The following is a 27,899-nucleotide window of genomic DNA, read 5'->3' on the forward strand; positions in this document are numbered from 1 at the left end:
CTTTTGGGGGTGTCTAGAAGCTGGGCTACCCATTGTTTTTTTGGTGGTCGCAGTCAGGAACATTGAGTAAGTTGCCCTAATTCAGATCAGGTTTCCTATGAAACGAAAATTCTTGAATTCCTCAGTTCCATTTTTGTGTTTTTCACTGGCACACAACATGTGCATTACTGCTTTTTAGTGCAAATGTTTTTCTGTGGCCGTTTCCATCATTAGTTTCTGGAACACACGGATGGTGATTTTATCTCCACGTAAAGAAACCATTTCCCCATGGTTGCCAATGCTTCTCTTTCCTGCATTTGCCATTTGTTTCCTGGCACTCACTGTACTCTCAAGTGTCTTCCAACTTTTCTTTCTGCCAATTTCGCACCAGTTTTGTCATCGTTTATATTGCTTTCAATCAGCTTCCCTCCACCCTCGCTCCCACCGAGACTTGAGATGATCCCCAAGCCTCTTTTCCCTATTATGGAAGGAATTACATAATAAACCTGGGGTTTCTTTGATATGATTCTGCTTCTTTACAGCATGAACATGTAGTCAGTCTCCCAGAACACCCTGAGTATTTCTGGGGCTTACACAAAAAACTGTAAGCGCTTCTTTCACTTTTTCACTGTTTTCCTGCCTCATTTCCTCCAGCAGCACGATCCCTGCCGCATGAGTTTGCAGTCAGACTGGTCTGTAGCCAGACATCACGCCCACTTCAATTGTCACTTAATGAGGAGCCATAATTGCTTCTTCCATCATCTTCACTGAAACACATTCAGTACGCCCAGAAAATGACGTGACTGCCTTTGCGTCAAATGTACAGCTGCTTTGCGCCAGCCAGCTTATACACTACACTCCTACAAGCTCTCCTTGATGCCTGTTCACGGTCTTGTCCAACGGACACGCTTGCTCTTCCAGGATCGATCCCGAAGGGCTGGACCCGCTGTTAGCTAGCAGGCGACGCAGGAGGCCTCCTGCCCAGCAGGGGGCGCTCTCACTCGGAGCCGCGCCAGCAGCAGCCCCGCGCACGCGTCTCGACGCCCCGCGCCGGAAGCGGAAGCGACCGGCTACAAGCTCGGGAGCGACAGCAGCCGCTGCCCGTTGTTGTGGCTGCCGCGCGATGGCAGCCACGGCGCTTCCCCCGTTGCCGCCGCAGTTCAAGAGCATCCAGCACCATCTGCGGACCGCGCAGGAGCTGGACAAGCGCGAACCAGTGGTGGCGTATTACTGTGAGTGCTGCGGTCGCAGCGCTGCGCCGTCCCGCCTGCCCCAGGCCCAGCTGGCCGCGTCCCGCCCCGCCCCGCCCCGCCGCCCACCCGGGCCATCCCCCAGACCATCCCCCGGGCAGCGGCCGTTGGTCCGGGCGCAGCGCGCCCCTTCCTCTGCCGATGGGAGTCGCTGGGTGCGGGTCGGTCCCTCCCTTAGGGGTGGTGCCCTGCTCTTCCCGGTGGCAAGCCTCAATGCGTCGCTTGTGTGCTTTTTCTCAGGGATAAGCCTCTTAGTAGTCGTAGCGGATAGGTTTGAAGCATAAATAGATGCTTGTGCCCACGTATATAGAGCAAACGTATTCTGCCTTAAGATAGATAGTTCTAACAGATATCCTACAAAACTAACCCGGGAGTTTTTCAGAGATCTTCTCCCGCTGAAAAGGCCTCTTGCTTGTTCTGTTACTGAGTAAGCAACTTGGGATCAAGAGTCTTTAACCCTAATAATGTTTATTTTCTGTCAGGCTAGTACTGATAGTTCTTTGGGGTTCTTGAAGTACGAAGAAGTGGCTCGATTTTATTCACTTTCTTTGCAACGAACAGAGCAAAGATCATTCTCTCCTATGTAAGTCTTAAAAACTAAGCCTTCTAATCTGCTTTATCAGGGCGTGAGCTGTGAGCCATTCTTTCTCGAGGATTTACACCTCCTATTAAGAAATGTCAGGCTGTTGTGAGTCACTTACAACTTCTGTCACAGTTGATCACCACACCTGAAAGATCCCTAAGGCTAAATAGGTTCATACTGCAGTTAGCAGATGTGTCTTTATGTGATTTGCTTTTTTTATATCTATTTTTTAATTATTATTATATATTCTTTTCTGGAGGTGGGAGATCATTCTGAGAGGATTAGTAGGCAACAGCTTGTCTTCAAAGCATTAAAAAATCTATAGGCATAATGGATTAATTTCTAACTCAGTTTTAGAAGGTTATGGCATTAATTAATTAGTGGCATTGTGCTTCCATACTGTACTGTGCCAATGGGGAAAAGTGTCACCAGATGAACCAGACAGCCATATTGTAGAACACTGCATATTGTCAGCAGTGTCTCTTTTTTAGTGGAAAAACACAGCACAAACAACTATTTGTGTGACAAGACGCATCCACAAGGTCAAGATGCATTGTAATTTTGGTTTTATTTTTTCCTTTTTATTAGACATGACACCATGTCTGGCGATTTAAAAAGAAAAAGGAAAGTTTGACTACAATAATAACAGAAAGGATTTTTGTACTTCTATAATTTGATTATTTTTTTAATTATTCTTTTTTTGCTTTTATTTCATTTGAGTACTTCAGCATATGGTTGACTTCAGTAAGTCAGCATATCTTGAGTGCAGTCGGGACTATATTATGGAGATATATTTCAAATTACATGGTTGGTTCCCTTAAAAAAATTTAAAGTGAACTTTCCAAGACGAGTCTTGTTTAGATCCTGTGTTCCTTTAAATACACAAGGGAGGTGAATTTATTTTCACTCTTCTTTCCCTAATGAGGCTTTTTTCCTTCTATAACTGATACATTTGGCTGGGTTGATTAAAATACATCATTCGTGTTTTGTAAGATTTTGTTGTTTATTTATTTCTGACATAAAAACAGATTTATGAACATTTTAACAGGTTTTTACTAATCACTAAAGTTCCAAACATTTACTTCTTCCTAAAGATGTGTGGTTTTGAAGTGTAAATCTAACCATAGAAAAAGCTTTGAGGATATTTTTCAGGTCGTGTTTTGAAACCAACACTTTTTACATAGAGCTAAAAGAAATATTTCTCACTTGAAAAAAGATTCGGAACATCTCCGTTTTGAGCCTTTTCATATGTGCTTCAGAGGGGCTCTAAGGCATTTCCAGTAACAAATAGTGTGAGAAAAGCTGTGAGCTGGAACACACCAGCACAGCTCTGCAGTGTATGTCTGGAAACAGGTATATGACAGGGCCAGATTGGTGATGAGGCACAGCAGTCAGCTGAGGGGTCTCTGTGATACAAGCTGATGTGATGGGACAGAGCTGCGCTTCTGTCAGAGGGCAGCTGACACTGCTGCTGCATGAGGGGGAATGGCTATGATTTAGTAATATGTTGGGTGCAACTGTCAGGTTGGAGATCCAAGTTAAGGTGTTTATAGCTTTGGAGTATTGCCACAAGTGGTTCACCTGCAGATGAAAGTTTTCCTCTTAATGTTAATGTCTTCATGACACAGTTGTTTGAGTGTGAATATATATTGGCTATGTGCATTTTAATTCTACTTGTATTTTTCTGAAATAAGAGCTGCTTCAGAAATTGATTTGAATACCAGAAGGAACTGAATTCTGCTAAGATGTATTTGAAACCTGAAATATTACTTTTCTGTACCATAGCAATAAAATTGCCAGAAGGAACTGCCTAGTGCTCATGTTAATATTCTGTATATCTTCCGCATCTACTGATGCCAAAGGTGCATTTTTATAGATGGAATTTGTATGGCAGTTGCACATTTTGTTGGCATATGCCGCTTTAAACTTTCTCTCACTTTTAATTTGTTAGTTCACCTGAAGCATTAAGTTAGCATAAGCCAGAACTGCCACCCAAGGAAGATATTGTAGTACTACGGCTTCACATTCCTATCCTAAAGATACTTGGGCAGATATTTATGTAATTATATGGTGGACAATAACAAGCTGGGCCCGTTGCACTACTGCTTAAATAGCTGTTGCTCATATAAAGACAAGGAACAAGCTTGGGGAGAAAGCAGGATTCATGCATTTTGATGTTGCTGGGTTATGTTGATTTAAAGAAAATACAATTTGATAGATGTTAAGCTCTGTTTTAGACAGTACAAATAGCTGCAGTAAGGGTGCTTTGTGTTTTTCAACTACCACGTTGCATTCCATGTGTAAAATAAAATACCACAGAATAACATGGATGCTCTTGTGCAGCTTACCATGTCTAATGTTTTACCTGCTAGAAAATCAAGATCTCGTTTTATTTCTTGTTGTCATGCGTGTTCCTTGCAAACTCTGTGTTTAACTCCATTTTTTGGGCATTCAAGTTAGCATATCATCAATTAGCTGTTGATTTGTACAAGGTAATCTCACAAGATGATTCTCCTCTTAGATCAGAAATTTGTAGTTAGTGAAATGCTCAGGACTTATAATCAACACTTTCTTTTAATATCTGTACTGTTCCACCGGACACTTTTTTCATGTTTCTTATTATTTTATTGATTGAAGTCATACCGTAGGTGTTTCATATTCAGTAAGGGACAAGTAGGTTACGTAGGTTGTCCAGCCAAGGAAAATATGTGATTTATAGTCAATAAAATAAGTTTTTGTGTGTGTTTTTTTTTTAAGTGAGTCTGACTCCTTACTTTGAAGATGTGGTGGTGCAAACACAAGGAGGCAGGATGTGATAAGAAATGCCTGTTCTGCATAATTACTGAAGTAATCTAAACTGTGCTACAGGCAGTTTTATTGCAAAGTTACTTTTTTGAAAGGCTGCACTGTTTGAGAGGTAACTCCGTCTTCTTAAAACATCTGTATTAATATTTACAGCACACATTTTCTAGGTAGCCATTTATTAAGGCATTCGGTTCTGTTGTAGTAGTAAGTCTTTTCAAAGATGGTTGACAGTGCTATTTAATGCTTTTGTACTTGTTGTTCTTTGATGTTTTAATTAAAGTAAACATTGATGGAGCGCCAGTGAGTTGCCAGAAAAACATAGGTGCTAAGTGATACGCAGTGTCCTAAATCCCAATATAAATGCAGCATGAAATTATATTTTAGTAGATTCTGCAGAGCAGGGCTGTGATTGTTTTTGTTTTACAGTATGCTAAACTTCAGAATACATTAATGCAAATCAGTAGACTTGATCTGACTAAGAAGGTGTGAAGAAAACCCCATGATTCTCAAATTCTTCTTATACAAAAGCACAATAAAAGTCCGTCTGAAGAATATTGGTTGTTGGTTGTTTTTTTTAATGGGATCCTGCAAGAGAGAAAAGCAAAAGAAGTTTTTGTTTGGTTTTTTGTTGTTGATTTTCTTTTTTCCTCTCCCCACAGCTGGTCTTAAATCAAAAGTAATTCTGCTCTTAGTAGAAATACCCATCTGTGAAATTTGACTGTGAATTTCAGGTTTAATCAGACATCCATGAAATACTCTTTTCAATGTAAACCAATTCTAAAAACCAGGAGGTTTTATAGGAGGAAAAAAAAAAAAAAAGATAAAATAGATTTTATGGAATATGTCAGAGCCAGAACTTTGGGAATATAGAATTAATGTCTGATTTATGATTAAAATGCTGTTAATTTTTTAGTGATTTCTTCTCAAGTCAGAAAAGCAATAGACCCAGTTCTGCTCTCCTAGTAAGAAAGATGCTCCTTGTCCTTTATCATCCTTGTGGCCCTACACATACCTCTTGTCCTGGGAAGCCCAGAACTGGACCCAGCATTCATGTCTCACCAGTTCTGTGTGAACGAGAGGGATTGACTTCCTCAGCCTACTGGTAGAGCTTCTAGCACAGTGCAGGATGCTGTTAGCAGGTAAGGTCAGGCGGCACAAGTGCATTTTGGAAACATAACTCACAGTCATGCCCTCTTAGGGTGCTTTGGTTTATCTCACTGAGCGTGTACCTTAGATCTCTTCTGGTTTAAATAAAAATGGAAGTTGTTCTGTTGAAGTGCTTCAGATTTGTGATCTAATCACTACAAGCTATTTTATTCATATGACTTGAACATAACTGGTCTGGAGTGTCTGCTTTCTACTTTTGTCATCTTGAGATCTCAATTACTATAAATTCTGAAGTCAAGGTAACTTTTCTATTTTAATTTCATTTTATTAATTAGAATAAAGAGATAAGCTTTGAAAAGTACTGACAGGAAAACCTATACGTAAGCTTAGAAAACTGTCTGTTTCGCATATGTATCTCTTGCTCACATTTAATGAGAGGAAGGTTGGTCCTTTAGCTGCAGTGAAGAATGGAAGTATAAAACACTTAATTGTTTCTTAGGATTAGTAATATATACTACTAGGTTGTGTTGTTATCTCCTCTTAATGATTACCACTTGTTTGTAATTACAAATTTCATTTAATCGATTTAACATCTGCACAAGTTGCTGTTCTTCCAAGTAAGTTTGAAATCTAGTGTAATTCATTGTAACTTTCAGTAGTTCTACGTAGGAGACACTTTACCTGAGGTTGTTTTGACTTTAGTAAGTTTCTCTAGTGTATAGCCTGGCTTTGAAGTACACTGGTAACAGTGCATTCTCCTCTGTAGGATTCAGAATATTATAAAAGAATTTGAGAGGAGGAGGAAGTCAAGTCGTCTTATTATTTTCAATTTTGTAGTGAAAATTTGTGCTATTGCCTCTTTCCCTATGGCCCAGTCTTCCCTCTTCCTTAGTTGCTTTTCTTCATAAACCAATTTCACTAGAAAATAAGTAAGTAATTTGTATTCTCAGGAAAGTTTCATATTTTGAGTTGGTGCTAACAGCCTAATGCTTGCCTTCAATTTTGCCAGTTTCCTTCAGTATCATATAATGGAGAGGATGTGTAAATCTTTTCAAACTTTGTCAATGCTATTATATCTATTTTAATGTCTCTTCAAAGATCTTTTGAGTTGGCCGTGGAGAAATAGTATTTATTTATAACCTGCATGCAGAAAGTGGTATGCTAAATTAATGTTCATGAGAGCAAGAATAATTCATTGTCTACATTTGATGCATTCTTTGTGAAAATTCTTTGAGTACAATCCAAGTTCATGGTTTTTGTGTCCCCTGCTGCCCACGTTTGTATTGAGGCTGTTGCTTTTCTGTACCAGTTACCAAACATTTTTTTTCTGTCAGTGGTTTGATAGTGGGAAGAGAAAGGTGTAGAATATGAATGAATAATGTATTGCAGAGTAAAAATGTTTTCATCTCTCAATTGGAATTGAAATATGGAGGAAGATTATGAAATGATGTTGATAATATTCCCTGTAATTGTGGAAAAAGTGAATGGAAAGCATTAAGAGTATTCCAGACATAAACCTCCTTTTCAATATTAGAAGACAGTCAATTGGGGGAGAAAACAGCAATAAGCTTTAGATTGTGGTAGACCAAGCAAAAGCTAGGTAGTAGGACAGAAATGAGAAGGTGAAATCAATGTATTGTTCTCCAGTATTTTTAGTTGGCATGGTTAGTTTGAAGTGGGAAGAGTTTCAGTTCTTACCCAAATATAAATCTGGAATAACTTACTGTGTGTTAGGAATGAATGCCTAGCACATACTGAAGACAAAATACTCACACTAAAATTGTGCTGTGCATTAGCAAAGGAAAAATAACATGGTATTGCGTGACAAATATAAAAGCAGAGATTTTTCTGTAAAGCTTACTGTATAATTCCTTCCAGCACACCCACACTTAGTATTTACAGAACAAAGATTAAGGGCAACAAATCAAGACATAAATTTTCTGGTTGTCTTGGCAAAATATTTTTCTGAGAATGACTGCTTGCCAAGTCTTTATGAATTTGAAGATAAATGTCCTGTCTGAAAACTGAGTGCAAACCCTCTTTAGTTAATGATTGGTGAAATAGTTCTGTCTTTGTGTGTCAAAAATTGCAAGTGACTTTAGCTCTGCTTAAAATATTAACATTTAGATAGACTATGTTGTAGTCTACCTCTTTTCTCCTTTTATTTATGCATATGCTCCCATTGTTTGCCACATAAAGATCTTTTTTGCTGCTTGATTTGGTAAAGGGGACCAAAAATGTGGGTCATAAATGCTTATATCAGACTTTTCAGCACCCTTACTTCTGACTAATGAAATTTAGCATCAAAAGTTACCAAGTAGTAAGTCTAGTTGTTGTCTTTTGTGGTTAATTACCATGGTCATTAGAGACATGCATTTTTCAGCTCAAGTTCTTGAAGTAAAGTTCTCCAAAACCATTTTGATACCATATGACCTAGGATCATTGAACAGCTTATGGTGGTAGGCACCTTACCTATCAGTAGCTCCAGTCCCCCTGCCATGGGCAGGATTGCCACCCGCTAGAACAGGCTGCCCAGGATAGCATCCAACCTGACTTTAAGTGCCTCCAGTAGTGGGACATCCACAGCTTCTCTGAGTCACCTGTTTCAGTGCCTTACCATCCTCTAAGTAAAGAATTTCTTCCCGACATCTAACCTGAATATACCCCATCTGGTTTAAAAGCCCCTTGTCTTATCACTGTTAGACTACGTAAAAATTCAGTCTTCCTCCTGTTTATAAGCAATCGGGTAATGGAAAACCATAATGAGATCTCCCCAGAGCCTTTTGTTCTGCAGTCTGAACAAGCCTGACTCCTTCATCCTTTCTTCATAGAAAAGTTGCTCCAGCCCTCTGATCATCCTTATAGCCCTCCTCTGGACTCACATCAGTTCCATGTCCTTCTCGTTCTGGTATCTGTATGCAATACTCCAGATAGGGCCACTCAGAGGCAGAGCAGAGGGGGACAATCAACCTCCTTTGCCCTGCTGGCCGTCACTCTTTTGATGCAGCCCAGCATACAGCTGGCTTTTTGGACTGCAAGCACACACTGCTGTCTTATGTCTGGGTTTGCCCACCTTGCATTTGGTGTTGTTGAACCTCATTAGATTCACAGGGGCCTACTTTTCAAGCCTGCCCAGTTCACTCTGAATTGCATTAGTTCCTTCTATTGTATCAACTGCACAGCTCAGCTTGGTGTCATCTACGAACTTGGTGAGGGTGCACTTGAGATGTAATTGAGGGAAAAAATTACCTTCCTTTCACTATCTACATAGGTATATTGTGAGGAATGTAGAAAAATAAGTCCATATATGTGTAACAGAAGAGTAACAGATTCAAATAAATAGCTTTTATAATGATGAAACTGGTACTCGAGATTTTCATTTATATGGAAACAATTCTTTTATGTAAAATCATTTTAGAAGAGGTATGAAGACATTCTTCAGTGTTTTGCAGAAATCTCTATCCAGTAATGATCAAGGGTTTGCAAAATTGATGACACTGTATTTCATATCAGTCTATTACTAATTAACTGTTCTCTGAAAGTGCCTGATATTTGTATCTGTCAAAGAGAAATAACTCATCTAGGTAGTCTGTAGGCCTAGCATAGTTACTTAAATTCTGAAATTGTGTATTATTAAATCATATCATGTGTGCCCCGGTGGCGCAGCGGTAGAATTCCCGTTTGCAACACCAGGGGGCCCGGGTTCGAATCCCCCCTGTGGAGCAGGGGGTAGAAGTGCCGCTCTGCTACACAGAGGGCTCGAATCCCGGGAGTTGGGCTCGATGATCTCTAAGGTCCCTTCCAACTCGCACAATACTATGATACTATGATACTATGATATGAAATGTGTTCAGGGAGACATTCAATAAAGTATGTACTTAAAAATGAATTCAATTGAAGACTGCAAGCACCAGTGTGTGATTGTGGTACTTCAGTTGGCAGTAGACTCAAATTAATGTGAGCACCTTTAAAAGCAGATCTCTGTATCTTTCTATATTTTTGTTTCTTTGGGATGTAATTTAAATTTACACATACCAACTTCATAACTTAAATGTTAATGTGACAGGATCCTGAAGATAAATAACTGCATATCAATAGTTAGTTTAATGTTAGCATTTACACAGCAAAAACAGGGTTTATTGAACTTGCTGAGTCTTTCATTGGTCATAATGAGTTCTTTTAGTTCTAGATGGCCTTCATTCCTGAATTTTGATTTGGACTGGAATTTTAAATGGAAAAATTTTTATGGAAAACTTGAATAGGAAGGTCCTGACTCTTTTCATCAATTATTAGGATAAGAGTGGGAATTAGAGAGCACAAGTACTTTGGTTTTGATTTGTTGTTGGGTTGTTGGTTTTTTTGTGTGGTTTTTTTGTTTGTTTGTTGTTTTTTTTTTTCTTTTTGTCTTTAAATGATTGGACAGCCCAGCAGCTTTAACATTCAAAAGTTTTTTGGCTTTACTGTCCTGTATAAGGAATGTATGCTTTGACTGGCTTGACTGTTGTGTATGAAACATGTAATACTACTGTTAAAATATAAAAAAAATAATTAAGTTGTGATGCTTACCAGCAGAACATAGATACAGATATACAGAAATCTTATTTTATTAGACAAGCTAATAATGGACAGATAATGCAGGCAAGCTTTGGAACATAAAGTGTTTTCTTTCACAGCAAGCATCAGGTCAGGCACAGACTGGTTTTATGCATGTATTTCCTTGGGGATAGAGGATAGGATCTTTTTATTGCATGATGAGCTACTTGAAAGTTAAGAGGTGGTAAAACTCTGAGGCAATTAACGTTCACTTGCACACATCCTTCAAAGGGTAGAGGCATTAGGATGTGCCATAATAACTAGTTCATTATAATGTTCAGAACAGTTAAAATTTCAGTTTTTAAGCTCTGCACTTGAATGTATTTTGCCGGACTTTCCTGATAATTAATCATGAGACTTAATAGAGGGGTTTTATGGAAAAATATGCTCCGCTTGGTTACTGAGTGACCTATACATTATCCTTGTCTGTGTATGTTAATTCTAGTAAATAATGCTTATTTGGTTTTATCCACCACTTTCCACAGCATGTAAAGTTCTGCTCTATTCTAACATGAAATTCATAGCTTTTGGTAGTTCTGTTCATATGTTTTAATCAGAAGATGGTAATCATTCATTCTTAAAGTCATATGAAAACCTGGAAACTACGTGCAGGGAAAGGTCAGTAAAGGCTGTCTTGTCTGATTTAAACATCAGGTTTGCTTATATAGCTAATTAGTTCCTTCTACATTACATTCCTTTTTTGAGTTATGTCTTTACACTGTGTGTATATATATACAAAAGAGCTGTATGAAAGCCATTTGTGTTCAACTGACTGGAAGTTTATATTTTAAAGAGTTGCATAGGTGGATAATGATTATTTAATGGAGCACATATTATTGCATCATGGTGATGCAGTCATCCATTTGAAATCAGCAGGAATGCTCACTGTAGGAATATATTTAGAAATGATATTTTCTTATATGAGATGTCAACCCATGCATTGGAGGTGGATGTTGGTGGCAGTAAAGTTGAACCTTCCTGACTATACTGTTGCTGTGCAACAGATGGCAGCAGAGGGGCAGCCTAACAAATTGACATCTGATGTGGAAATACATGTGAAGCAAAGATATGTCGTTGAATTCCTCCATGGAGAAAAAATGACATCTATTGACATTCATCAACACTTGTTGAATGTTTCTGGAGACCAAGCCATGGATGTGAGTGAGCACAATAAGGTAGTGGGTGGTGTGTTTCAGCAGTTGCTACAGTGGATCACTTCCACTGGTGCAGTGTGACATGCAGGCTCTTGTTCTTCACTGGCATAAGATGCAGGGGTAATGGTGGTGAATATATTGAAAAATAGAGTTTAGTAGCTGAGAATTGGATCGATCAGTTAATGTTATTGTGCTCTTTGTCTCTGTTGTAGTTTCTGTGGAAATAAATAGGAGGAATATTCTTGTAGTTTAACCAAGCAGGTGGCTGAACACCACACGGTCAATGCACTCACCCCCCCCTTCCCAGTGGGGTAGGGAAAAGAATCAGAAAAACAAAGCAGAAGTCTCTTGGGTTGAGATAAAACTTTTTATTAAGTTAGAGAAAAGGAAAGTAGTTATGACCATGTACATATATATAATACATATAGCAGGTGTTGTACAAGCAATTGCTCACCATCCCTAACTGATGCCCAACTAGCCCCTGAGCAGCAAAAGAGAGTGAGATGAGCCCCTGTCCACATCAGAACTCCTGCATGGTGGCATATGGTATGGAATATCCCTTTGGCCAGTTTAATTGAGCTGTCCTAATTCTGTTCCCTCCCAGCTCCTTTGGCCCTTCACTGCAAATGGCCTTGGCTCAGAAGCAACTGTAATATTAGTGTGTTATCTCCAAAGAAAACAATTCCATCCCAGCTAAAACTAAGACAGATACTTTTGGAGTAACCTACGTATCTCTGAAAGTTTGACTATATTTACCTGTCAGTGCTCATGTATTGCTTCACTGTTGAGTTTGTGTTTCAGATATGATGGGGAATGCAGTTTGTTTATTGGATTGTGGGTTTTGCAGTAGCTACTCACGCACTCTTGATTTTTTTATTTCTATGTTTTGTCTACTTTCAGGTCGTTTGTATGCAATGCAAACAGGGATGAAGATTGATAGTAAAACCCCAGAATGCCGCAAATTTTTATCTAAACTTATGGATCAGTTGGAAGCTGTAAGTAGAATTTATCGTTGTCCTCTAAAATTATTCATGATGGTAGTTTGATGACTGATGAAGCTTCTCCAAATGCTGTCTTACCTCTTTCATCATTCATTGATGGAACTGTTCTGTATGTGGACATACTGTAAGAATTTGAGTTGTGTATAATTATAAACCAGTAGGTAAACTGGGATAAGGTAAAACTGTGTGTGTAGGTGTATACATATGTATGTTAGTACATATGTGTGTGTGTATGCATGCATGATGAAGATTTATGTTATCCCTTTTGATACTGCAGCAAACAAATCTGCCTTCAGTATTCGGTCACTCTTGTTCAGATTATGAAAGATTAGAAAACCAGAAAAACCTATAATTTAATCTCTCAATGACTGATAAGATTGTCTCTGTGACAGCTGTGACAAGCGCTTTGAGGGCTAGGAAGCCTGAATATACGGACACATAGATGTGTTAGTAGTACTGGAGTAATTTGATTGCAGCCAGTTTCAGTCTGCCAGCAGGGGGCACAAAGGGATGTTACAGATCTGCTGTAATGGTTCTTGCGCCTTTCTGTGGCTTGCTATAATTAATTATTTTAGAGATTAAGACAGAAACTTGCAAATGATCCTGAATTATATAGTGACAATGAATAAAATGATTTAGATACAGGTGGAAATTGTCCAGTGCTTTTATTTACAAGAAGTTTCATACTATTCTAAATCTGTGTCATTAAATATTAAATATTTTGTTTTAAATATATATATCCTGCAACTTATGAAATGTAATTTTGTTTTTTCTTGTGTGTGCCATAATTTGTAAAATGGATAATTATTGAAAAGTATATTGAGTATGAGTTTGACAAAAGTCTACAGATTTGAAGTACTCCTTACAAAGTTTATTTTTCACTACTGAAATATTTTTTAAAAAAACATTCTATGTATTAAAAAGTTGACAGCAGAATAATATTGTGGAAATACAGCTCGCATGATTGAATTTTCCTCATGCTCACTCTGAAAAATAACAGCCATTCAGATACTGTTTTTAAATCTTTTGGCAAAATAGAGACTACCGGTTAATATCATGCAGTGTTCCTGTTTTTGTCCTCTGAGGATGACCTGAGATTTCCTTATATTCAAACAGTAAGCCTATTCAGAAGCTGTAAATCCACCTGTTGTAAGTGTTAGAGGGTTATTTGCTTTGCTGATTTTTATTAGGAAGCCTGGGGATTCTTGTAGTCCAGCATCTTTGAAAAGAGGTCTTTCAAAATAAGTATGCTGCTTAGACTGAAAATTCCAGTAAATCCATAGGTCACTAGATCAGTTGAGGTGGGGCTTGGACTTGGTGAAAGATGTAATGTACTGCTGTGAAATACTTTTCAAAAGAGATGATATTTAATGACTCTGACCTTCAGTACCTTTACAAACCATACTTTATAACTTAAACTGTGCTTAATTGTGATACATGCTTCAGAATGTTTGGTCTTTTGGGTAGTAAGGGGGAAAATATCTGTAGCTATTCCTTCAGAATACTGCAGTTACGTATCTTTGTGTTTGTTTTAAGATTCAATTTTTCTTTTAAAAAGGACTAGAAAATAGTATGAAATGCTATTTAGTATTTTTCTCTCCAAAACAACATGTTTTCTCTTTGCCTGCTGCTTTTAACATTTGTTATTTTAGAAGTTGGAGACCTTAAAAATAGTTGAAGTGTTTATGGTTTCTCTTTTCAATTGTACTACATCAGCAGCTGCTTCTTGTGTTTGAGTTAGATTGAAGTGCTAGGTTCTAATAAGATAATGGGTGTATTTATTTTCAACTTTTTTTCAGATGAAAAAACAATTTGGTGATAATGAAGCAATTACTCAGGAAATTGTTGGTTCTGCTCATGTGGAGAATTATGCTTTGAAAATGTTTTTATATGCAGACAACGAGGACAGAGCTGGGCAGTTTCATAAGTAGGTGAAAATCTTTGCTGTGCTCTAAGAATTAAGATATATCCAAACTTTGGTTAATTTGACTGCAAGCAGGAATTGGGCATTTATCTCTCAGGAAACTCCATTTGTTACTGTTTCGGTCTCTAACTTGACTGTTAAAACTACTATCCTTCATCCTGTGTTCTTGAAGTGGTTGCTCCCCTACTCGTGAACCTTCTAAAACATAATACTGAACTTAGACTGATGCTGAACTTAGATAAATATATGGAAATTGTATATTGAAATATTTGTGATGATGCATGATGTTGTTTGAGCTACAGTGGTCACTACAGCGCACTGATGGGTTGGCTGGTCTTTTTCCTGGATAGTACAGGATGTCCAATATTGAACATTCCAAACTAGAAACTAGACGCGTAACTTATGATCTGCTTTAAAAATTGCTGAAGACTTTATGCATAGTGATCATGGGACTTCTCAGTATATTCCTAAATATGGACATTGTGAAGTAAATTTTGTAGTATTAGATTAAAAGAAAATACTAGTGATAATTGATTTGAAACCAGCCAGTGCAGTCTATAATGCCAGTAGTTAAAAGGTGATCCTAAGAAGATGATATTACCAAGTTAGTGAAATGCTTTCTTTTTTTACAGAAACATGATAAAGTCTTTTTACACTGCCAGTCTCCTGATAGATGTTTTGACAGTATTTGGGGAGCTCTCTGAAGAGGTAAGTATTAGGAATATCGGTGTAAGTTGATTGCACAGTTGCAAGTTTCTGGTATAGTTCTGATATTTTTTTTAAATAGTTCATGAATATGAGCTTCAGAGAAGATACGTTGTAATTCTGTAATCAAATTCATGTTACTAAGTCTTAAGAATTTTTATTAAGCATTTCAAATTATATGAAATAGTAGATAACAGTTTTCTTTTAGAATATTTTTGCATATGTACAGGTGGATGGAATATCCTTGGTTCAAAATTATTGCAAAAATGGAAGGAGAAGCTATAGAAAAAATATATTCCATTGTACCAACCTGTTATGTTACTTCCTTGAATGCATTAAATCAAAGAAGTGAGTGATTAAAATAACTGACCGTTTACCTTTTCCAGAATGTTCAGCACAGAAAGTATGCCAGGTGGAAAGCAGCATACATTCATAACTGCTTGAAAAATGGAGAGACTCCTCAGCCTGGACCTATTGGAATGGAAGGAGAGACTTTTGGTATGTATTTCCATTTTTTCTCCTTAAGAGCTGAGGGATCTTTCCTTTAGAGAGGAGATAAATCTGACTTGGTAGATAGTGAATTGGCTACATGAAGTTTTGGCTGATGCAAGTTCAAATATTGTGATCAAGTAGAGTGTGTTGCAGTTTGTCTGCCAAGCTACTGGTTATCATGTTTTCCTTCTTAAAGATATCTTTATTTGATCACTGGAATGGCGATCTTAGCCCCTGTTTTATGTTTCAGTCTTGGCGTAGCTGTATTTCAAGTGAAACGTTTTCAAAACTAGTCTTTCTTCAACATGTGATCTTTTTTCCAGGCAGTTTTTTGTTTGTTTGTTTTTGACTGCTGGTGCAGCTGCAGTGCGAGACCTATGATGCAACTCCATGTGCAAACATCACCACATCTTTGTAAGACAGATTACACTAATTTCTTTAGAATTCAGTGGAGAAGATATGAAAAAAAAAAAAAAAGTCTTTGATAGCTGATGTTATAGCTTTAAATGAGTGATTTTTAGTGATGAAGTTCATAGCTATAGGGATGTTTACAAAGCTCACCAGATTATGTACAGTGATTTCAAATTGTGAAAAATATAATTATAAGCAAAGATTGCACCTCTTTTGCTAAATATGTATATATATATATGTATTTATGCAACTCGTATACAAGAACTGGTTCTTAGCAGCATTAGACAGTCTCTTGTCATTTTCCTAATGTGCAGGCCAAAGTAGTTGACTTATTCAGGACTGCAGAAGGAAGTGTTACTGGAGGGAAAACAGAAATCAGATTTATAACCTTAGTCTACATCGCAGATCATTAAAAGCAGTAATGTGAAAAGGTGAAGACTGTTGCTTTCATTGCCAAGTAACATGTAAACGAAGAAGAATGCGGACACTGAATGAGCTAAAATGTGCATCGGTGTTCATAGGAAGTCTACAATATATCCAATTCAGGAAAGTCTTTCTATTTGTTAAGCTATACTTCATATAGTAAAATAATTTTTATCTTCGGAACGAGTAAATGAAAAATACTTCTTGCTGTTCGTTCTTTGAAGTTACCTCTGTAGTGTAGTTGGCCATAATGTTTTACACAACAAAGATTTTAAAAGAATAGTTTTGCATATTAGTTTTTATTAAAGATTAATATAAAAAGAAGTGTGAATTCTTACTTTGTGCATCATAAGAAGAAAAGAAACATTGTTTGAATGTACAACTGGACCTTCCCCATTCCTTTCTGCCTGCTCATTCTTATCCTTCCTTTGCAAGTGGAAAAAGTATGTTTAAACAGAGTGAAACTAGGTCTCTATAGTTTGACAAATTACCATTTTTTTTCCAAAGTGTTACTTTCTTTGTGATTCTTGAAAAATATACTGTAACTCTTGGAGTTGTTTTTACATTAACATAGGCAAACTTTGTGTGGTTCTGCTGGATTTATGGATGTTTTGTCAGATTGCCACTCTGGAAACTTTAAAATGACATGCATAAGTTATTAATGCATTTGGAATACGAGTTGTAGAGTACATATAAAGGTCACTTAGCAGTAGCCCCAGGTCATCAAAAGAGAGCTTATCCTAATGGGCAAATTAAACATTTTAATCTCTAATTTAATTTCTAAACTTCTTGAATAGTCACAGTATAGTTATAGTAAGATATCACCAATTTCAATGCAACATATAACTTTCTACATTTATATTGCAGAGTTCCGGGAAACCTTTCTAGTCCCAACTAGTTGATAGAAAAATATGTGAGCAGTGAAAGGATTTTGTTCTTTTTTTAAGTTCATTTCTCAACATGGTAGGAGAAAAAAAAAGGGGGGGGTGGGTGGGAAAGAGAAGCAGTGTTGCAAAAAGAAACTTTCATTCTACATCAGCGTCTCAAGCTGGAAAGAGACATTACAGGACAATGAGGAAAATAAAATCTTTTCAAAATGAAATTAGCAGATGATGGCAAAAAATGTATGTTTATAAATCTCTGGACTCCTTACAAATAAATGTTGTTAGTTTTCATTTTAGTCCTCTTGGAAGTTGAATTTAATTTACGTTTGGTAATTCCTTACTCTGGCCAATACATTGCTGTATACTATAAGGCATAATAATTTGTAATATAAATAAGACATTCCAATCAAGACAAAATGGGGAAAATGTTATGGTTAACAAGGAATGCCATTAGACCTTTAGAATGTTTTATGCTAATAGAAGTATCTTTGGACATTTTGTTTTAGAATCAGCGATATCAGCCTTATTCCAGATAGTCTTAGCTTTAATAATTAAACAAAGAGCAAAAAGACATTGTGGGTGTACTGTGGTCTAAAAATCTAAAGATCCCATGGATCTATTATACTAAGATCCAAGCACAAAGTCTGATGAGTTTCCAAGACAAGAAACTTGACTGGAGATGAAAATGAATGTGAAGCAATTGTGTCACTCTTTTACGGAGCAGTACTGCTTTTTGAGATGCTAATTCTATGATTTTTTTAGTATGCATTTCCTGGAAATGTGTATATTTCTCAATAATTGTGTGGATATTCTTATCACAGAACTTACAAGCAATTTGTTGAATTAAAAAATTCTTTTCCACCAGCCTGATAGCCTTTTATTTACCACTACTATAAAAGCTCTTCAGGAATATTGCAAGGACATAAGTCAACATGGTCTTAATATTTAATCTTTGATTAGTAATATTTTAAATATTTACTTTACAGAAAGAATACTTACTATGCTTTGATGACATTTGGGCACTCTAAATACCTAATAAGCATGAATTTAAACAAAGCTACTTTTGTGTTTAATACTGTTCAACATTTGACAGTTGCACAATGAGCAAACATTTGAGCTTGATCTTCATGCGTATGCCTGGATAAAAGTATATTGCTCTCTTGTGAATTTGCCTCTTACAGGCATTGCTATTAAGGATAGCAAACACTTCTAACAATTTTTTTTATTTTTTTTTTTTTACTTTTCTAACATTGCCAGACTTCAACCAATTGAGTTCCTATTTTCTATGGCCAGTATTGCCTACAGTTGTTGGGATTTTTTCAGTTTTGTTTTTCATTTTATTAATTTCAGTCACTATTATTGTTTCTGAAAAGAGATCAGAGAGAATGAGATGGATAGTCTCTGTGAGGGCTTGAAACTTGGAGAAAGAAGTTGGCAGGAGACGGAGTGTTTTTTCTTTCCCTTGTTCTCAGGGATGGGCTTTTCCTGTCTCTAAGAAAATCTGCCTGTGTTTGGCCCAGGTTCTGAGCTTTTGGGAAATGGCAGTTTACACGTACTTGGGCTCGCTAGACTTTTACAGCTGAATTCTGCAAAGGTTCCGTGTACATGGGGAATCTTAAGGCAGAGGGAGCTTTCTTTCAGTTGTATCTCAGATCCACTGTGGATAGGAAGCTGGCATTTATAAGGAGAAAACTTGTGTATTCTCTAGTCTGGTCTGTCTGGATGAGGAAAAAGCTTCCAGACTCACAAAGAGAGGATCCACAAGTCCAGACATGGAGGGTAGGTTGGAAGAGAGAACCAGGAAGGAGAAGAGGAAAAAAAAAAAAAAAAAAAAAGCATTGAAATTAGGTAATCCTGGGTGAGGAAATTCAGAGGTAGTGGGAATTAACTGGAGCTGGGTAGCATTCCACTTTTGTAGGAGTATCCAGAGACTGTGAGCTAGCCACTGAGGAAGTTTGAAGGTGGTACTCAGAATGCCTTGGTGAAAGGATCACGAGGTAGATAGTGTAAGATGTATGCAAGTATGGGACAAGGGATTGCAGATATGGAATAAGAAGTCCTGATATGAAGATAGAAAAATCAGAATGGAACTGAAAAGACAGATAAGGGCCATAGGAAGACATAGGGGTCAGAATAAAGAGTTTTAAGTCTGGGCAAGAAATTTGGGGTAATTTATTGTGGTACTATGTACAGTGCGAGCATGTTTTTTCCTGCTCCCTCAATCTCAATAACATTTCCTTTTCACATTTCCAAATAAAAAAATAAGTGATTTTGTTTGTTAAATGTTCTGCATCATGTTGTGGTGGTGTCCATTTTTCTGCTAACTAGGAATGTTTATAAAAGGCACGTAAGTTTTCAATTGTTTGGACAAAAGAGTCGGATTCATTTCTGTTTTATGTCATCTTGACAGATCTTGAAAGAGAAGAAGCAGGGTCATCTTCTCACCAGAGTGGAACAAATCAACCAACGTCGTCATCATCTACATATGAATCTAACAATACACCGACTAGTAATTTCACTGGCATACATGTACCACCAGGTGCCCATGCACCAGCCAATACTCCCGCTGAGGTACCTCATAACACAGGTATATTACAATCACATGCAAAGAGTTTATGCCTTTATTAAGAGGCAAATTCTATGATAGCCTTCTTTCCATCTGATATAAAATAAAATAATGTTGATCTTTTATGGCAAGAGCAACCTCATACATTAACACTGTAAAAAATGTCATAGGAAAAAATACTGCTAGACGTATTGACTCCTCCATCTTGTTTTCTATCAATTTTGGCCCCAAAACATGTTCTTTAAAAGCTGAAGTTGTTCCCAATAGCTGCATTAAAAAGAAAAAAAACATTGTATTTTTAGATAATTTGCAAACGTTTACCTTTTTCACCTCCTGTTGCCTTATCATAATAATAAGATTAGCAAGTGAGTAGCTCTTTTCAATTCTGATGAAAATTTGATTATTAAGATGTAGTTTTGTATTAAAAGAACAAGATGTATTTCTCACACATCCTCTCCCCTTATTTAAAGAATGTAATTATAAGAATGTTTCACCCTATTAAAAGTTCAGGATGCTCTTTTTTACAGTTTTATCAAAGGGAAATCCTTCAGATAGTTGTTTTCTGTGGGGTTTTTTTGTGTGTTTTTGTTTGGGGGGGGAGGGTGGAGGGGGAAGGAGGGGAGGTATCTGGGTGTTGTTTTCTGTATTCTGTCTAAGTAGACATTCTACTGTTTGTTTTTGCCAGATCTGAAACCTATGGAATATGTTTCTTTTTAAAATACATTTTTTTGCATTAGTTATTTTTAACGCCACTGTGTTGTTTCTTCTAACAGCAACATTTCCCTTTCAAATCTGGCTTCTGTATTCTCACCAATTGTTTCTAAAGGAATTAGGGAGGGCTTAGCTTACTGCTTAGTATACGGTGGCAGACATGTAGCTTTAAAAGTAGTCTCTATGTAGTATTAATATATAGAATATAAACTTGTAGTAAAAAGAGTTTAGTCATACTGTTTCTTAGCAGATTATCCTCAATCACTAGTGAAAAGAGTATATTTTTGGACTAATATTTTCTTAATTTGTTTAACATTTGAAAGTTAAATTTCTGTGAAATACTGTACTGATAACATGAGTGAGAGCCTGTACATTCTTCAGTATTGTTTCATAAAACATTCCTGGTCAGCAGTGTAAGTTTTAAGATCATTTGCTGCAAACTTTAAGACTTAAGAATCCATCCACTGCTTAAGTTAAAACTTATTGAATCATTAGTTTCACCTGTTTTTATTTTCCTGCTTTTTTGTGTGTACTTCTGAAGTCTATAAACAGAAATAACCTTGTTCCACTTGTCTGCATTAATTTACAGGAGTGACAACTAATACCATTCAGCCTTCTCCTCAAAATATTCCTCTAGTAGATCCTTCCCTTTACAGTGCTCAGGTTGCAGGTAAGGTGGTGGCATTTGTATTGTCTGCGCATCAGTGTGCGGTTTGTGCATCTCCCTACCCTCTCCACCTTCCCCATAGTTTAATTTGCAACACTCATAACAAGTTTGAGGGATAACATTGCCATTACTAGAACGCTAACAATTCATAAATTTTAAAAAGAATGGACATCATCTAAATACTGTATTTTTCTGATAGTGTTATCTGATTTTTTTTTATTTTTTATTTTTTATTTTTCAAGCCAATAAGCTGGCATTGTGTTAGCTTTCTCCATTGTTGTTTCTCAGATAAGGTTCTGGTGTACTCAACAATGTCTGTATTCCTGATAACCTTTCTAAATTCTGCTTTTGGTAGTTAGTACACATTCTCTTTCCTCAAAATTACTTCTTCAGTGTTAATTTGTAAGTTATTTGTTCATTTTAATAAATAATAATAAAAAAAATCCAGTGGTGTTTTCTATTGCAGTGTACTTGCTGTGTTCTGTACCAGCAGTGCTTGTTTGTTATAAGAAAACTTCATATTAGACAAAATAGTACAGTGGAGCATTGCTGATGATGTTATTTCGATTTACCACTTAATCGAGCTTATTATTCTTTAAATGTCATTTCTCTGATGTAGAGTCGCTACTAACCTATATTGTGTGAATTTTACTTCTGTCTTTAAAAATACCAGTTTCACTGAAAAAGCATTTTTATCAGTGGAGTGCTACAATAGTAATTTGTTGTTTAACTTGACTTTAGTCATTTGTCATAAGAATGCTTATAGATGTGAAGATCTAATATATTAAGGAGCTATTTTTGTCAAAAATGACTTAAGAAGGAAAATAACAATAATTATCTTTGAAATATTCAGATTTGCTTTTAGCGTTCTCTTGAATAATGAAAGGTATATTCTGTAGTTTCTGTCTGGCATGTTACTGTCTCTTGTTACAAGTTAGCTCACTTCATTGAAAACCTCCATCCAATCCATGAACTATTTAATCTTGGCGATTGCTTTGCAGTTTTTGGGGGCTGAGGTGGGAGTTTTGGTCGTGACTTAATGAAAACAGCTAAAGGCTTTATTTAATCTTTATTGTAAGAATTGTTAGTTAAAAAGCAAGTTTGGCAGCAAACTTTCATACTTAATCAACTGATCGTGATAATCTAGACAGTTATTCTAAAAGGTTTTTTAATAACTACTATGAAAATTCTGGTCATAGTTGTTTATTGGCTTGAATATTTAGTTCTAGATGACAAAAATGTCAATTATGAATTAAACTTTAACTCTTTGGTAAGTATTAAAAGTTACATTATTTGATGTCTGAATACTGTATCGGTACTTTGTTCCCTCTATCCTGTAATAACTTGATTCAATACACATATAAATACAATTGAAATGAATTGAGTGAATTAAGATACCCTATGCTTCTGATAGTTTATACTAACTGCTCCACCGTAATTAGAATATTAATACCCTTGCTAAGCATAGTGATGAATCTTTAACTTGATCTAATATGAGTATTTGCAGGCCTGCGTTCCTCCTTCATACATCTCTTTTCATGTCACTACAAGTTTGGGTCTTGTAACAGCATGAGATGTTAGATACTTAGGAGAATGTTTTGGATAAGTATACCCAGGGAAGTGATAAGGCTCATGCAAATCCATTGTTGTGGAATCTTAGAAAATAAGCTGTCAGTTATGCAGGAGCTTGAGAAGGTATCTAGATTATGTCAGTAACAGTTTTGTTTGCATGCATAGAATTAAGCATCTTGAGAGCAATGGAAAGCATGGTTCTTTGTCTATCTCCATCCCGCCACACAAGCCTGATGATTCCCAAAACATCCTGCCTTCAGATAGTAAGAATAAGATTGTAATTCTCCACCTACTGTTAAGGATTCCCTTTTATGCACAAAATACTGTGCTCCTTTATAGCCTGTTCCTTCTCCTGTGAGTAGATGAGGAAATGCTGGTATTTCACAACAGACTTGCTAAACTGGGTTACACAGGAGCCTTTTCCAGTTCCTGAATTGCAAGGTACACTACAGCTATCTTGGCTGCATTTTGAAGTTATACCTTGATAAGCACTGTTCCTATGGAACTGAAGTTGCCTTTGGAAGAAAAGGAGAAATAATTGTTTCTCTCCAGCTTATTCATACAGACAGTGGAATGCAAAGTACATTTACTCCATGATTTAGACAAAATATTGGTATAAATTAAACATGCCTGAAAATATTTGACACTGAGAGCAGCTGGCACAAAACGACTCACATCCATACTATTAAACTTTTAAACCTTCTAAACAAGGTAGTTCATCAAGGCTGCCAATATTGAATAGTCTTTAGCATGCTTTAACCATGAATCGTGCCCAGGAACTGTTTGGGAAAGTCTTAGTTGTCATGGGCCAAAACCAAACCGCAATCTGTTCCAGCAGTTCAACACTGTACAGAGTCAAGTTCAAGTGCTGAGACACATTCCCTGGCACTGTTTAATGTACTAGTATAGACATAGCCAAACAGGATATTCCACACACTCCTGGAAGACTCTGTGGTAGAAAGATCAAATGTGTATTTTTAAAATAAATTATATATTTTCTTTCTGATCCATAACATGGGAGAAGCAATCTGATTAATGCTTATGTGGAGGAGGCTGGAATATTTATCAAAAGAAAATTCAGTTAGAGTATTCCTTTGATTTTTGTCAGCACAAATCCTGCAATAAGTGCCCTGTCCTGTAAAAGCAGATTTTAGAGCTTTACACTGGCTTTTGAAAATATCAAAGCTTATGCAATTAAGCATTGTGTACTACGTCTGCTAACAAAATGCAGAGCTATATAGAGCTTTGTGTTATATGCTCATGAAATTCTCTGGTCTAATTCATTTTAAAAATTTGTTACCTCTAGATTTTGCTAACACTAAATTCATTCATGATTGTATTGCACAGAATTTTTATAAGATGTTCTTACACTACTGTATGCTTCCTTCCACGGGTGACATAGTACAGAGAAACCATTTGTCCATTCTGGTTTCATATATAATAATGTTTGCTTTTCCATGCACAGAAGTAATAAACGCATTTTATGTATTTTCATGATCTTAAGAAAAGCTCTTTGGGGAATTGTCTTGAATGTCTTAACTGCTTTAACAGGAAAAAAAAAATCAGATTTTGATAAACATGAATTATATTTGCCATCACTGTATTTATATACCAAATTACACTGATTTTATTAAAATATTCTTAAATCAACTGCCTAGTATTTGACAATTTCATGAAAAGGAAAACATGATGAATAGGAACGGATATCAGGGAGATTAATCAGGATAACGGATAATCAGGGAGATTAAATACTTATGTTAATATAAAGCTGCTTGCTTTCTCAACATAATTTTTAGTATGTCTAGTAAACTTTACTTTTTGTTTTTACTTTGCATTTCTCTTAAACTAAAACCATAACTGTTTTTAAAATCAGTTGTGGATTCTGTATGTCTGTCAGTTCAGAATTAAATGTGATTACTAATAATTTCAGATGTGAGTTTCAGGAAGAGTACACTATACTTTTTCCCATCTCGTGGGATTTTTAAAACCCAAATCACAGACTTGTTGAGGTTGGAAGGGAATTCTGGGTTCATCTGGTCCCACACCCTTGCTCAGGCAGAGACACCTACAGCAGGTAGCTCAGGACTGTGTCCAGGTGGCTTTTGAAGATCTCCAAGTAGGGAGACTCCACAGTCTCTCTGGGCAACCCATGGCAGTCATTGGCCACTCTCACAGTCAAGAAAGTGTTCGCTAATACGCACACTGGAACTTCCTGTCTTTTAGTTTGTGCTTGTTTTCTCTGTTTTCTAGTCACTGAGCACCACCAGAAGGGCCTATGGCTCCAACTTCCTTACTGATGCCCTTCATTTATTTATCTGTATTGATAAGATCCCTCTGAGCCTTTTCTTCTCTGGGTTGTAGAGTTCCATTTCTCTCAGCTTTTCCTCATATGAAAGATGTTCTAGTCTCATAACCAGCTTCATGACCCTGTGCTGTACTCTCCATGCCTCACTTTGTGCTGGGGAACCCAGAATTGGGCACAGATGTAGCTTCACCAGTATTAAGTAGATGGAAAGAATTATTTCCTTTGAGCTGCTGACAATGCTCCTCCCAGTGCAGCTAGAGATACTGTTAGCCAGACTCCTTTGCAAGATCATGTTTTTGGCATGTTCCTCTTTGCCACTGAGACCCCCAGGGTGTTCTTCCTTTTCTGCAAATCTATTTAAGAATGTATGAACCAAAGTTAGTTACTAACTTTAGAGACGATACTTTCAGTTGAGGTACAGACATTGTAGTTAAACTTTGCATTATTTTGAGAATTCTAGGAAACAGCTGTTTTATTTCTATTCTACTTGTCCATTATGAGCTGCTGGCTTGAATATGAGCTGAGGCCACTGAAAACATCAGAAAATCAACACCTTGTGTAAACTTTGGTTTATAAATTTGAAGTTAATTTTTTTTTTTTTCCCCTCAAGTTATGTCATAATAGCATTTGGAGTAGATTTCATAATAAATACATCATTATGCCAGCAAAACATTAGTAGAGCTCATACTGCAAAAATAAGATTAGACTGGTGAATTTAGGCTTCCTTCCAATAAATTAGTTGAATAGTGGACTGATGCCTTGGCCTGGTTTTAAAGAATGATTTTGTAGTTTCTTTTGGCATCACAGCATAAAGTCACTCACTGAGAGGAACTTAGTCTTTCAGATTTCTTAAAGATGTTCAATAATGTGGTCACATTGACCCCAGCTGCTTTTGGTCTGTGACTTTATTTAGGTTACAAAGTAACCTAAGTGTGTACTCATGTTTATGTACTCCCTCACACATATTTACCCTTGTTTGTGTATTTTAAGAGATTTTAATGTGGTTTCACTTATTTGTCAGTAAACTAATATACATTGCAATGAAAATGAGCCCACTGGGTTGTCGTGTGCCTGAATGCTCAAAAGTTATTTTGCAGTCAGATTTACTTATTGAAGGGAAAATAAATGATTTTCTGGTATGCATTAAAAATGAAAAAGAGAAATAAAAAATAAAATTAATATTTACGAGGGTGGGTAGTGATAGGACAAGGGGGAATGGTCTTAAACTGAGACAGGGGAGGGCTAGATTAGATATTAGGAGTAAGTATGTTCATGTTCTTGCTTTCCATGAGAAAGCTATACTTAAAGAGCTTGGCCTTTCTTGAACCAATTGTATATGAGAACCTGCGGTACATTTTAAAGTACATTTCTTCTCAATCGTTGACATTTTTTCATTGATTATTAAATGCTGTGTGGAAAATCTATTAAATAAAGAGCTTTTTTTTTTTTTTTTTTTTTTTTTTTAATGTTGCGTATGATTATATAGATATGTTAAAATCAAATATTTTACAAATTAAGTTGTTCTGCAGTAAATATTTTATAAGTCCCTACTATTCTTTTTAGAACACTGAATGCGTGTGTTGTGATTAAGTCAAGAAAATATTCTAATGACACTTTTATACTTTGTTATAAGAATATTTTTTTTCCAATAATAAAAAAAAAGGGGGTGGGGTAGGAATTGTAGTAGGATCAATGCTGTTTCTAGTTAACTAACATAAAACGGAAACATGAACATTACTTGGATAAAACAGAAATATAATATGTGCAAAAACATCTCAGCAAGACGCTTCCACACATTGAAAACTTATTCCAGTGTAGAGGGTTGTAGAGGAGTTTCTAACTGGTTGTATTATTTCTGAAGAAGAGGAGAGCAAACTAATTATATTGTAGGACAGAAACCACTTTCCTTGTTTCTTTCAGATTGTTATATGATTACAGATAACTTATTGTTAAAATGTTCTTTTTTTGCTACTTTAGTTAAAGAGCAGATCTTTCTCAAAGGTATTGACTTACTTCTGAAAGGCACTGAATTATGTAAAAAAACAATGTTTTGAAAGGTTCTCTGATTTCTTAAAATACCAGCAGCAAAGAAGTAACATTTGTAATATTGCCACGAGTATCAGCCTGCTTTTTTGAATATTATTGTAAATGTAAGTAAAACATAATAATGTTATAATTATGTTTTTTCAGGGGAAGTCCGTTTGACTCCAGAGGACTTTGCCAGAGCTCAAAAATACTGCAAATATGCTGGCAGTGCTTTGCAATATGAAGATGTGAGCACTGCTGTGCAGAATCTACAGAAGGCTCTCAAGTTACTGATTACGGGCAGAGAATAAAGCCTTTAATCCAACAGATTCATGTCATTTGCCTAAAGAACTAACAGCTTATTACTGTACCTGTTAGGGGAGTGGAAATATACAGAAGTTCTCCATCTCAGCACCTGTAATAATGAAATCATTCTTTCAGCATCAGCAGGACTCTCCGTTTTCATTTTTAAAACAGTGGAGCTAGAAGCATATGAATGCAGTTGTTTGATGTAAGCAAAATGCTGAAGAATGTACTGTGAACACTGCTTAAGTGTTAGAATTCATATTTCAATATTTAGATTATCAGTATTGGAAATCACAAATCTGCAAAAATGTTGAACATAACAATGTTCTGTTAAAATTCTGGCTCTGCTTTCATTTTTTCAAACAATTATTTAAGTTATTTAGCTTTAAATTCACAACTTCCTCCAGAAAATAAAGCATGAAAGAAGACTGACAGA

General features: G+C 36.4%; 1 protein-coding gene across 1 annotated transcript; it reads left to right on the forward strand.

Annotated features, from left to right (window-relative positions):
• Positions 1 to 1,032: 1,032 nt before the first annotated feature.
• VTA1 (vesicle trafficking 1) lies at positions 1,033 to 27,899 on the forward strand. Its single transcript, XM_072332814.1, has 8 exons — positions 1,033 to 1,211; positions 12,372 to 12,466; positions 14,272 to 14,399; positions 15,029 to 15,104; positions 15,488 to 15,599; positions 19,722 to 19,898; positions 21,178 to 21,258; positions 27,323 to 27,899. The coding sequence occupies exons 1-8, from the start codon at positions 1,103 to 1,105 to the stop codon at positions 27,466 to 27,468; spliced, it is 924 nt and encodes a 307-aa protein (XP_072188915.1). The 5' UTR covers positions 1,033 to 1,102; the 3' UTR covers positions 27,469 to 27,899.

This window comes from Excalfactoria chinensis, chromosome 3, assembly GCF_039878825.1.
Source record: "Excalfactoria chinensis isolate bCotChi1 chromosome 3, bCotChi1.hap2, whole genome shotgun sequence".
NCBI lineage: Eukaryota > Metazoa > Chordata > Aves > Galliformes > Phasianidae > Excalfactoria > Excalfactoria chinensis.